General features: G+C 42.8%; 1 protein-coding gene across 1 annotated transcript; it reads left to right on the plus strand.

Annotated features, from left to right (window-relative positions):
- The first annotated feature begins 293 nt into the window (after positions 1 to 293).
- On the plus strand, positions 294 to 10,226 carry LOC124775638 (solute carrier family 46 member 3-like). Its single transcript, XM_047250469.1, has 8 exons — positions 294 to 469; positions 2,390 to 2,576; positions 2,678 to 2,825; positions 3,947 to 4,048; positions 4,579 to 4,716; positions 5,003 to 5,086; positions 6,664 to 6,820; positions 10,145 to 10,226. Exons 1-8 carry the CDS (start codon positions 366 to 368, stop codon positions 10,224 to 10,226), a joined length of 1,002 nt encoding a protein of 333 aa, XP_047106425.1. The 5' UTR covers positions 294 to 365.
- The last annotated feature ends 2,827 nt before the right edge of the window (positions 10,227 to 13,053 follow it).

A 13,053-nucleotide genomic window follows, 5' to 3' on the forward strand; every position in this document is an offset into this window, starting at 1 on the left:
CGCTCACCACCTGGAAAGGCATCATCGAGGCAGTCGTGCCAGCCGCAGTGTCACTCTTCATCGGCAGCTGGAGCGACAAGTTTGGACGGCGTCCCATCTTCATATGGTCCTTTGCCGGTATGTCCAGAGCAGTTGTCTCTCACTATTCTAACATGTTTTCCAAACTGGGATTACTTCACAGTTTACGCCCACTGCAGTCACTAATAGATTAAGAGCTGTCATGAATAATCTAACCCTGAACAACGTCATGCTAACGATAGCGAGCGATTCTAAAAATCGTCGCCTTTCTTTCAGGAAACGCCATCAGCTATGGCTTGTTCTCTGGGCTGTCTGCGATTCCAGACCTAGCGGCAGAGTGGTTGCTGATGCCGTCCATAGTGGCCACCTTCAGTGGCGGCATGATGAACCTCATGGCTGTTGCCAACGTCTACATTGCTGACATCAGCCCTGTGGGGCAGAAGGAGCTCAGGTAGGTACTCATTGTTTAATACATATTAAACTCATTCAGATGAGGCTATTAGTGGCGTGTGTGCAACTTGAGATCGAATTAATTTTTTTCATCTATGTCAGTGTCACCGTACTCAAAAAGACCATTGACAACCTATACTTAGAGGAATACATTAGTTGAGGTATCTAGGCATTATGATATTCTACTCTAGCTTAATTAGGAGGTCGATAATGTTGAATAGATATCTTCGAGATTTCTCTTTGCTCATAAGCCAGGAATAGAAACTAAACTAAGGTATAAGTTGGTAAGTAAGCACTTTACAGAGAAGCAAAGAATACTTACGTAGAAATGATTTAATTCATTCCTAATCGCGAAATCGGCGCTTCGAAAATTCTAACAGTAAAACTCTCTCCTGACGCTGTTTTCAGCGATGTCTGTAAGTCGCGACCGGCGTGACGTGATCTCTATTGACATCAGCAGGAGAGTTCCCCTTTTCACTCCGAGGCTTACAGCATCTGCCTGTGTGCTTCCTGCAAAGAATCCCCGCGTCCGTTACAAAAACAATGTCTCCCACTACACGGGTCATAAAGCTGCCAGTCAATGGCCTGCAGCTCATACTACGAAGAGAACACTGTTTCAGAGCGGTCTAAAACTCCTCATACGATTGAGTCGAATTCACTTCTCTGCATTCTGGGAGGAAACGTGGCTCACTGCCTCTCGTGAGAAGATCTGCGATGGGTCAACTCGCATCCGCCGTTTGTGGCCTCTGCGCATTGCTTTGCACTAAAAGCATGTGTCCCTCTCTTGGAAGATGCTATCGCTCTTCACTGCCATCTTCCAGCGACTGATTTCTTTGGCGGAATTAGTGCGTCTCGCTTTCCCTCATCAGCCTGGCCATGGGGAGGCCCCCCTCAGGGCTGTAAAATCGCTGCCTCTCCGCTGTTCCCTTTAGGGCAGTCAAGCACCAATCTCAGTTGAACACGACGGCGACTTTTCTAACCGGCCTTCTACCAATCACTGCTGTCACAGGAAGGTGAAACAGTCACGGCACCCTGCCGCCAGCATCCAGCTCAGCTCAAAGTAACTTCCAGGCGTGCAATACTACAGCAAATGTTAATACTTGGTGTTATTCAGTGTCAGTCAAAGAAACAATCAATTACCTAAGCAACCATCGTTAAGCAATCTCCTATCGAATAAAATATGCAAGCGAACTGGTATAATATTACACATATGGAGACAAAATGTTGCTGACTTACACTTGTTAAATAAATATTATACCATAAATAAAGCTAAAATATTTGACGCTTCTGACATGAATGGCTGACAGTTACTTGTAGTCTACTGGCTTGGTAAAGTCGATGGAAGCCGACTGATTTAGAAATTATTTATCTAAAGTCTAGTATGTAATGTTGCATTAAGTCTATGGAACTAATCTGCTATTATTAAACCGAAACATTCTCTATGAATCGCCTGGAGACACTATGGTCGTATTGTCATAATAATGTCAAAGTCAGCGTCAGTTGCTCGTCAATGTAATTGAGTACTATGTAGTATCTTAGGATGATTGTAAGCAAATGCACGTAACGACACCGGTATGGCATAAAAGCACCATGAGGTCTGATTTGGAAACGGAACTGATGATCATACTGATAAGATTGAGAATCCGGCTTCAGTTGTAAATATATCACACAATATTTCTCGAACACGACCCGACAAACCAGATGGCCTGTAGCAAACTAGTCGTGTTAATAAAAATATCATTTACACTGGAAGTGGCGTGCATCCCTGTTAACTAAAATCTCTTGCGAATACAAACCATAGCAGTGGCACAGGCGGAATTGTGATCTAAATGTAATGGGCCGGAAACCGGCATTTCCATCGCAGAGCTAGTAGAGGCTTTTGAGTGGATCTCTCCTGACACCCAGAACTCTCTGCTTGCAGACTGGGCATCCTGGACGCCTCGATGTACTCGGCCCAGATGGTGGCGTCAGGGCTGTCCTCGCCGCTGTACTCGGCCCTCAACTACCACGGGATTTTCGCGCTGGCCGCCGGCCTCATGCTGCTGTGTCTGCTCTACTCCATCTTCCTGCTGTCGGAGACCACTGCGCCCTACACGCCGCCTCAAGACGTGAGTTGCCGGCCTCGAGATGAACCGAGCTCCCACTGCAAGTCATACGAAATTGTAACAGGTTTAGCGAAAACTGACGTAAACGTGTTTCGTGTGCTCAGGAGAGCTGCGGCTGCTGCAAGGGGATCTTCCGCCCGCAGCTGGTGCGCGACGCGCTCAAGACGTCCCTGATGAAGCGGCCTCACCACGGGCGCTCAGCCATTCTCATCGTCATCTTCGTGGTCGTCACTGGTGTCCTCATCTCCCAAGGTACGGCCAGTCCACGCATTCGCCATCGAAAGAAACCTACGAACCTGTTTTTGATAGAGTAATATTGGTTCTGGAAGCGAAAAAAAAATGGTTCTGAGCACTATGGGACTTAACTTCTGAGATAATCAGTCCCCTAGAACTTAGAACTACTTAAACCTAACTAACCTAAGGACATCACACACACACATCCATGCCCGAGGCAGGATTCTAACCTGCGACCCTAGCAGCAGCGCGGTTCCGCACTGAAGCGCCTAGGCTTTTCAGTTAATTTTTCCAGTTAATTTCAAGCTCGATTCAGCAGATACGCACCAGGTCTACCTTATGGCTGAAAACTGTTCAGAACGTTAAGCTGTTTAACATGTACTCCCTACATAGATGTCTACAAGGTCGCAACGCTTAAGTTCTTCACAAGGGAATAACATTTAGAGAATATAGTATTGCCGGCCGGAGTGGCCGTGCGGTTCTAGGCGCTACAGTCTGGAGCCGAGCGACCACTACGGTCGCAGGTTCGAATCTTGCCTCGGGCATGGATGTGTGTGATGTCCATAGGGTTAATTAGTTCTAAGTTCTAGTTGACTGATGACTTCAGAAGTTAAGTCGCATAGTGCTCAGAGCCATTTGAACCAATATAGTATTTCGTGACAGCGATCATTACGCAGTCGGAAAAAATGCAGGAAGTAGCGTTCTTTGTAATACAATCCCTTAAGATCGTCTCGGATCAAGTCATTGGACCCTCTTCTTCTGAAGGTTGTAGCACTTCCCTAACTATGCTTACTGTTACCTCTTGATCTCTTGACGAATAATTTTTTGTGCGTCTCTTCTCTTGCTTTCCATCCATCAGTTTCCAGGGAGGTGGTTTATTTTGTTTAACTATGAATTAGTGTAGAATATAGAGGCAGGTGACTGAACACAATCACTAACTTTTTCAGTTACTTGCTTTCGTGTTATTAGCAGGGTAAACAGCTGTTCGAATTATTTACAACATTTTAACATTTCGATTTAATAATATTGCAAGAAAAGATTACTTATACAGAGACGTTTAATTAACCTAGCCTAGAAACTCGTGTAGGAAGCAACATCGTATAAAATACGAATCGTAATACTGTGTTACATGTTTTCAGGAGAAGGCATAGCCAACTACCAGTTCGTGAACGCCAAATTCCATTGGACGATAGACCAGAACCTTCTGTATGGATTCTTCAACAATGGCACCACTGCTGTAGGTGAGGCATTACGCATTACTTCTGCTTCCACCTACGTCCGAAGTATTTGCTATTCATTTAAGAGAAGTGTAAATACAGTTAACATTAAAGCTACTCCAATTGGCATAATCGTAGATTGATCTGGAAATAGCTTTCTCTCTCTCTCTCTCTCTCTCACTGTGCTCAAAGCCATACGAGGTGCAACCGCAACTGGGCATCCAGCAATTATATGAGAATTTCTTCGTGTCCTGTCCAGTTCACACGTTCTGCTTAGTAATAGTGTCCGGTTTTGTTTTCAACTTAATGAGTATTATTTTATAGTGTTAAGAGACGTTGAGTAAAAGTCTTGTGAATTAGAAACATATTTCCAGTTTTGTTGGTAGTAGCTGTAGAACAGATTGTCTTTCAATAAGATTATAAATATTCGGCGTTCTTAGATTTTAGATTTCAATTACGAATACCAGGCAATGATCGACATACATTTACACTGGTTCACTCGATCGATGAACAAGTGAGTTACTGTTTCAACACAACACGCTCGCTGTCTGCAGGTACCTTGGTGGGCGTGATGGTGTTCGTGCGGTGGCTCAAGTTGGGCGACGGCTGGATAGCCCTCATCACCTTCTCCTGCAAGATCACTGCCTCCATAATTTTTGCCATATCACCAGAGTCCTGGTTTATGTTTCTGGGTAAGTTGTCAACTATCCCGCGAAAGTTTAATGGCTATGACTTGTTGTCATTTACAACAACCACTTTCCCGACTCCTAGTCTATATTATTCCAATGTCTACGCCATGAAGCTTCCTCCTCTATGTTGCAAGCGTTATATGTTTTTGTATTTCTCTGTACGAGTATTATTATGCAGAGTATATTCAGAGAAAGCATCGTGCAGCTGTATTCTTCGCCATGGCCAACACCCCTCCAATCCGGCGCTACAGGTCTCCCGCGAATGAAATGAGTTCTGCTTTGTTTGCAGGCGGAGCCATCAGTTGCTTCGGAGCCTTGATCTGGGTTCTGGCCAGGGCGATGCTGACGAGGCTGGTCACCAAGGACGAGATAGGTGAGTGCAGTTCAGAAACGATCTCCTCTATAGCAGTGGATTACAGTGTACTGCTTAACGTTAGAACACCATGGCAACAACAGCGAAAAACCAGAGAGATGATAACTTTCTATGAATCCGAATCTGGAGCATATGAAGGCTGTTACGGAAGCTACAAAGTCTGAACAGCCAAATTTAATGCTAGAAACTAGGCGTAGTAGTACCTTGGGAGTTGTAATGAAAACAAAATAATGATATGTTGCCAGACGAATATAGGGTAATATGAACAGCAATAGAAGACAGTATATCAGGATTAGGAACTGTAGCCATCAGGGACATATGTACGACAGGATGAGTGTTACCACATTTTACTAGAGGACGCCGTAGAGAGTAATAATTGCACTGAGAGCCAATGTTGATAAGATGTACAACAATTAACTTATGATATTGAATGTAAGTGCACCTCTGAAAAGAAGACAATGCCACAGAAGAAGATATCATGGAGAGATCCATCAAATCAAAGTCTGATGCCGAAAAGTATAGTAACGAACAATTCTCTGCCGAGAATTACAGTTTGCCATAAAAAATGTTATCTGTAATGACTGATTCTCATTTGATATGTCGAAACTTTTGACCAACTATAAATGGGAAAAACGTAAAGAATCTGGAAATGTAAGAAGGAAATCAGCATTTTACGAAGAGGAACCTACTTGGAGTCACGAAGGTGCGAGACAGAAAACACCAGAAAGTGTGTTAAAAGAACAATTGTATTCCAGTGAATGAAGACTTGTTTGTACAGAAATTTATACTTGGTTAGTTTTTCAATTCGTCTAAAAAACTGTCAAAATATGGCTTCAACCTTCTACTTATTTTTTTATAACCGTAATGAGAGGGTACTGACACTGAGCAATATAATTCTTGGTAGGGTGCAGTTCATACATTGCATGTATGAAATATTAAAATAAATGTAATGGAAGAATGAGGTACCTTCGCTAAATACCCTTTGAGGCGTTCGACGGCGTCATGTGTTATTAGTACTCGCTTATCTAATATGGACACCTTGAATGTGACCAAAACGTTGGAAGCTTTTATAGTGTTACACGGCAACATGACTAGTATAGCCAGGAAACCTTCATTTCGATATTGGTGTTTCCCTCTCTATTAACGTCGAGCGCCACTGTTCAGTTTATGCTGAAAGTGATAGCCGAATTCCTCGTCTTTTCAGATAGATGCCACAGCCAGAACGGATCATAGGAAGATGTAGCGATGAAGGTTCACTCAACTTTTAATCAAAAATTCTGCAAAATGTTTGAGCCCACTACAGAACAGTAACAGTATTATCATTGTAGGTACTGAACCTTGAGAAATGGCAGACTTTAGTTTAAGATAGGGAATAACCACCAGATCACTTTCGGTGTGGAATAGGTTAATACAGGAGACTAGGATCTAAGTCTATTCACTGACTGTATCCGATTTCAGTACTGCCAAGATTGAGGAACAATTTCCGTATGCTTACTTGTTTGAGGCGCAAGGTGTATATGTGGATGCAGCGTGGAGAGTCTGATTAGCAGCGCCCCGTCCGTTTCGTGTGTCCACAGGCCAGGTGTTCGCGCTGGCGGTCACCCTGGAGGCGTTGACTCCTCTGGCGGGGCCTCCCATCTACAACGCCGTCTTCAAGGCGACCATCGATTACTTCCCTGGAGCCTTCCACCTTTTGTCCGCGGGGATCATGGCACTCGACCTCGCTGTGCTGCTGTGAGTATTCTTACACCAATATATCCTAGTCTACGATTATGAGATGACAGGAATAACAACATGTCACACTTTCTGTACTATTCACCTCATGGAACGCACCGTGAAACGGTGACACTTTCAGAGGACGTAACTCCATAGTCCATCTGTATCCGCCAAGTAAGTGGGGACTTAGTTGTCTTCTGTCGAGCTTCTGGTTTGATTGAAAGAAATGTTTACAGACGTAATACTGGGCTGAAATGCAATACTATTGCACAGTCTTGGTGGACTCCATGTTGGAAGCATTTGTAAGACTCTAGCTTGCAGCGTAATTATTGAACACGATTAGAACAATCATTGAAATGCAGTGTGTGAAAATTAAATTTTGCAGCTGGTTGAACAGCCACAGATATACATTTTTAGTAACAACCGCATATCTCACGCTTAGCGTTGTCATTCCACTGACAGAGTTAAGTCTCTCATCATTGCAGACGATGCTAAGTTCTTCGCTTGCGTATAACCTTGTTCACAGTTGTGTAAATCTAATCTAGTTTCATTGATTGCGAAAGTTGTGAGAGGGGATGGTAGTATGTCGGGAACTGTGTGTACCTCTACGTGTTGACGACCCTCAGTGCTCCGCCAGAAAGCGAAGAGGAACCTTCTAACAGGACAGTGTATGCGAATACGAACGATGATAAGGTGCGTCAGTCATAGCAGATGAAAGGGAGACTAGTGTTTATCGTCTTGTCTGCAACGGCCAGTAGTAATTTGTTTTTGGTTGCGGCCAACGTTTGCCAGCTGACAGTACTGCGTGAGGTAGCCGTGGTTGTCTTCCGCGTTATCTTCTTGTGGTTTACTCTATTTATAGAGATGATGAAGATGATGACAGTGGCCAGTCTGGGAGCCCGGCCTGCGTGGAGCCCAGCCACCTGCCACAAGCCTTTTTAGCTGACACCCCTCGGACGATAGATACCTACAGCGAGACGAGAAGTTCGAAAACAATCAAAACATAAATTTGTCTCATGACTAGGTCAGGGACAGAGTCTTGAACTAATTGTCAACTTCCAAACTTTAGATTCATTTATCTTTCATGTCAGGTGCTAACAGAGAAAGCTAGTCTATCAGACATCGGGGAGGTGTTGCCGACAAATAGGACTACAAATGTCGAACTATACTAAATAGCGTCATCTCCTCTAAAAAGTTAAATAATTTTTAGATTTTACTCTGGGATGGGATACTGCGCGGAATAACGGTACAGTTATGTATAACATGCTCTTTATTCTGTAATTGATACAGGACGAATATATGTCCAAGTTCCCGGTAAAGCAGGCGTGTATTCTCACATGCAAAAGATCCTTAAGGTGCCGAGTGGCATCCTGCGATAGACGGTCCCAAGTATCTTGGATCTCTTGCTGCAATTCGGCAACGATTCTTGCAGGCCCTGGAAAACGTGTGTGTTCCTATTTCATCACCTGTTCAGTTAGTGAGGGATCTGGTGATCTTGCTGGTCAGGACAGTTGTTGGACACTAGAAAGGGCACGTTCCGTCACAATATCCGTATGTGGATGTGCATTTTACTGCTGAAGAAGCACGTCGCTTTCCTGTCCCAGAAACAGCAGGCTGTAAATGTAACGGGCACTGGTTACTTTAGCGCACAGAAACACTAAATGTGACTGTCAGTTATAACTAACCCACACACGCCACGAATCCTGGGATGGAACCTGTGTGTCGTGGACCAATGCACTCCTGAATTCTCAGGTGACCAGGTCCACGTCATACACGTGTATGTCCAACACCCACCCACAAAGCCCACACCCTTCAGTGAAGACAACAGAGCGCCTTTCCACTCTCCAGTCAACTCTTTCACTACTCTGGAGTAGCTATACTGGGTGGTGTCGTTGTGCCAGTGGTAGCCTACCCAGAGGCACACTTGATCTTAATTCAACTGCAAGCTGTCGTTTCCCACTGGTTTCTCGTGTCACATCAGGTGCAACAGGTGCCCTTATTTCATCCTTGGATGATGTTCAGTCGGCCACAACTGCTCGCACAGTGCATCGATCTTGAAGAACGTCGAGAGCCTGGTCAACAGGTGTGAGAATATTCCAAAGACCACAGTTGAAAACAACTACACACCAGCGTTAAATTGTGCCCAACATTGCGGCAGTCCATAGATACGACCATCCAGCTTCCCGAAGGTCCACAATGAGACTACAAATGAGTGAAGCTTCTAATAACGCTACCACAACAAAGGTCAAAAATTAATTATTATTGTAGTTTTGCTCACTCTGCTAAATATTGCATTTTGGGGCAACAACAAAGTTATATTATGTGGTAGGTATCATTAGAGCACAGTTAATAAAGTTATTTCTTGAAATAATGGATAAACTAGGAGCTCATCTTTTCGTGTTTCCCACGCTGGTCTCATTGTGAACTCATGGCTCAATCGTCGAAAATCTAGGTAGTGATGATTCCAAGCTCGGATGCAAAGAGGCCTAGGTGTTATTCTGCGATATTCAGAAGTTTTATAGATGTGTTTCATAAACCATTCTTGAAGATTAAACTTTTGCAAGTTAGGACAATGGTGATGTAAAAAAGTAATCAGCACTCAGAATTTATGTTACACTTCTTTTTTATTACTTTTGTTGCAATATCACGTAACTCGTTCCAAAACATCACTTCACAATACAAAACATACTTGAAAATAACTTCCTCAATGTTAAAGTTCACATTTCATAAACTGACTACAATTTGCGTCTTTTTAACATGACGACCAAAGCTTGACTCTCTAATAACCGCTTACGCGCCCAAAAATCAGAGTTACAAGTACCTCAAAGATCATAGTAACAAAAGAAAGAATACAAATAAGAATAATATCATTGCAATATATACATATCGATGTATCGAAGTACCTCTACATTAATGAAATCAAATTTGAATGTTGTCACAGAAATATGTTAACAATTTAACAGAAACGCAGTAGAATATTGCTGATATCGAGAGGTTGAGGAGAGGTGCCGTAATGGTTACGTAATTCAAGTACCATCACAAGCTGTACTCGTTGGCGGGGCATGTTCCTACCCTAGAACTCAGCACAGTTACTGATTGCAGAGTCGAAACGTAGGGTGCACAAACAGACCTCCTGAGCTCCATAAGATCGTCAATGACCGCGACAGATGTGTCAGTAATACTATAACTCCGTCTGTAAGCATGCTCATATTATACCCTGGTGCCTGAGAATAGAGTTCTTGAGGGTGTTGCATATTTTTATCCGGCATTGTACATAAACAGATTCATACAGCTATATGAATGTAGTGGATACGAGATTTTATCGTCTACTTTTTGCTACAGGTTTGCTGTTTACCTAAACCGCGGAGCGAAGAAGGAGGAGCAGCAGCAGCGGGAAGAGGAGGCGATCCCGCTGCCCGCGTGAGAAGCGCGAACTACTGCCGGCGCCCACTTCTCTGCCTGCGGCCTCCTCCTGAATCTCGCGCCCTGTTCCTGTCCGGGGCACTCACAGCAGGATCTCTTGGTTGCTAGGATACCACAGCTGGAACGGCGATGGTTGCTGTGCAGTGACGCTGCTGGGCCGGCTTACAGATGGCTGCCCGAGTGCGACGTGGCACAGCCATAACCTCTCTTTCGTTCTGTTGCGTCACAGCCTAACACTCATTTATTCACTGAACGTTTCAGTTTATGAATGTGTGTATAACTATAATTTCTTGTACATATATTCATAAGAGTACGTATATCTATTTCTTTTGATACAATTATTATTCAGTACAAATGGATTTCACTTAAATCTTCAAACTCATTTTAAGACCGACTAGTTATTTATTACATAAATCGGTATATACAACTCCAGTTTTTATAGAGATTTACGATTGTACATATGTGTAGAGTATGTAAAAAATATATGTGACATCTGTATAAATACATCGTTTGATAAAGTTTTTATAAAATATTGCAAAATTTTTACTATTTTCTTTTCATAAAAAAAACCATTTCATGCATAAGAAAGAAGTTAGAAATCATTATTTGCATTAACAAATCATCTCTGTTTTTTCAAATTTATCATACAATAAATTTGTTCCCCCATTCAAAATCATACATTACAAACCAGATCTGCACTACTCTGCGAGTCTCCACCATCAGCACATGTTCTTCTCATTTATGTCACAAACAATAGAAAAACTCATAAAACGACACTTCGTAATTTGTAATACAGTGCAGAAATGATTAATCCTTAACATGAGATTACTGACTTACAAAAGGTTTCTACGATGTCACAAAACACTTTACAATCGAAGATAGATCAGCAACGTTACTGTCAGACGAGAACTCTCGGTCCTGCACATCAGAAAAAATGTCGATGTGTATTAGTAACCCGCACGCGTATCCGTGGTAACGTCACGGTATTAGTCTTGCTTAACAAAACGTAATACTCGTAACATCCACTTAGTATTAGGAACAAAAATCTAGAAGAAACCGAAAATGAACAACAGCGAAATATTAAATCCACAAAGGACTATACACTACTGGCCACACCTACAACGTGCTGACATGAGCAAAGTTTCCAACCGATTTTTCATACACAAACAGCAGTTGACCGGCGTTGCCTGGTGAAACGTTGTTGTGATGCCTCGTGTAAGGAGGAGAAATGCGTACCATCACGTTTCCGACTTTGATAAAGGTCAGATTGTAGCCTATCGCGATTGCAGTTTATCGTATATCGCGATTGCGGTTTATCGTATCGCGACACTGCTGTTCGCGTTGGTCGAAATCCAATGATTGTTAGCAGAATATGGAATCGGTGCATTCAGGAAGATAATACGGAACGCCGTGCTGGAACCCAACGGCCTCGTATCACTAGCACTTCGAAAAAGATATGATTGTCGGAAGGACAGACTCAGCATACAGGAAAGTCAAAACAACCTTTGGTGACATTAAAAGCAACGGTGGTAACATTAAGAGTGCAACGGGAATTCCACTGTTAAATGGAGAGGAGAGAGCAGATAGGTGGAAAGAATACATTGAAAGCCTCTATGAGGGTGAAGATTTGTCTGATGTGATAGAAGAAGAAACAGGAGTCGATTTAGAAGAGATAGGGGATCCAGTATTAGAATCGGAATTTAAAAGAGCTTTGGAGGACTTACGGTCAAATAAGGCAGAAGGGATAGATAACATTCCATCAGAATTTCTAAAATCATTGGGGGAAGTGGTAACAAAACGACTATTCACGTTGGTGTGTAGAATATATGAATCTGGCGATATACCATCTGATTTCGGAAAAGCATCATCCACACAATTCCGAAGACGGCAAGAGCTGACAAGTGAGATAATTATCGCACAATCAGCTTAACAGCTCATGCATCGAAGCTGCTTACAAGAATAATATACAGAAGAATGGAAAAGAAAATTGAGAATGCGCTAGGTGACGATCAGTTTGGCTTTAGGAAAAGTGAAGGGACGAGAGAGGCAATTCTGACGTTACGGCTAATAATGGAAGCAAGGCAAAAGAAAAATCAAGACACTTTCATAGGATTTGTCGACCTGGAAAAAGCGTTCGATAATATAAAATGGTGCAAGCTGTTCGAGATTCTGAAAAAAGTAGGGGTAAGCTAAAGGGAGAGACGGGTCATATACAATATGTACAACAACCAAGAGGGAATAATAAGAGTGGACGATCAAGAACGAAGTGCTCGTATTAAGAAGCGTGTAAGACAAGGCTGTAGCCTTTCGCCCCTACTCTTCAATCTGTACATCGAGGAAGCAATGATGGAAATAAAATAAAGGTTCAGGAGTGGAATTAAAATACAAGGTGAAAGGATATCAATGATACGATTCGCTGATGACATTGCTATCTTGAGTGAAAGTGAAGAAGAATTAAATGATCTGCTGAACGGAATGAACAGTCTAATGAGTACACAGTATGGTTTGAGAGTAAATCGGAGAAAGACGAAGGTAATGAGAAGTAGTAGAAATGAGAACAGCGAGAAACTTAACATCAGGATTGATGGTCACGAAGTCAATGAAGTTAAGGAATTCTGCTACCTAGGCAGTAAAATAACCAATGACGGACGGAGCAAGGAGAACATCAAAAGCAGACTCGCTATGGCAAAAAAGGCATTTCTGGCCAAGAGAAGTCTACTAATATCAAATACCGGCCTTAATTTGAGGAAGAAATTCCTGAGGATGTACGTCTGGAGTACAGCATTGTATGGTAGTGAAACATGGACTGTGGGAAAACCGGAACAGAA

Source organism: Schistocerca piceifrons, chromosome 1, assembly GCF_021461385.2.
Source record: "Schistocerca piceifrons isolate TAMUIC-IGC-003096 chromosome 1, iqSchPice1.1, whole genome shotgun sequence".
Lineage (NCBI taxonomy): Eukaryota > Metazoa > Arthropoda > Insecta > Orthoptera > Acrididae > Schistocerca > Schistocerca piceifrons.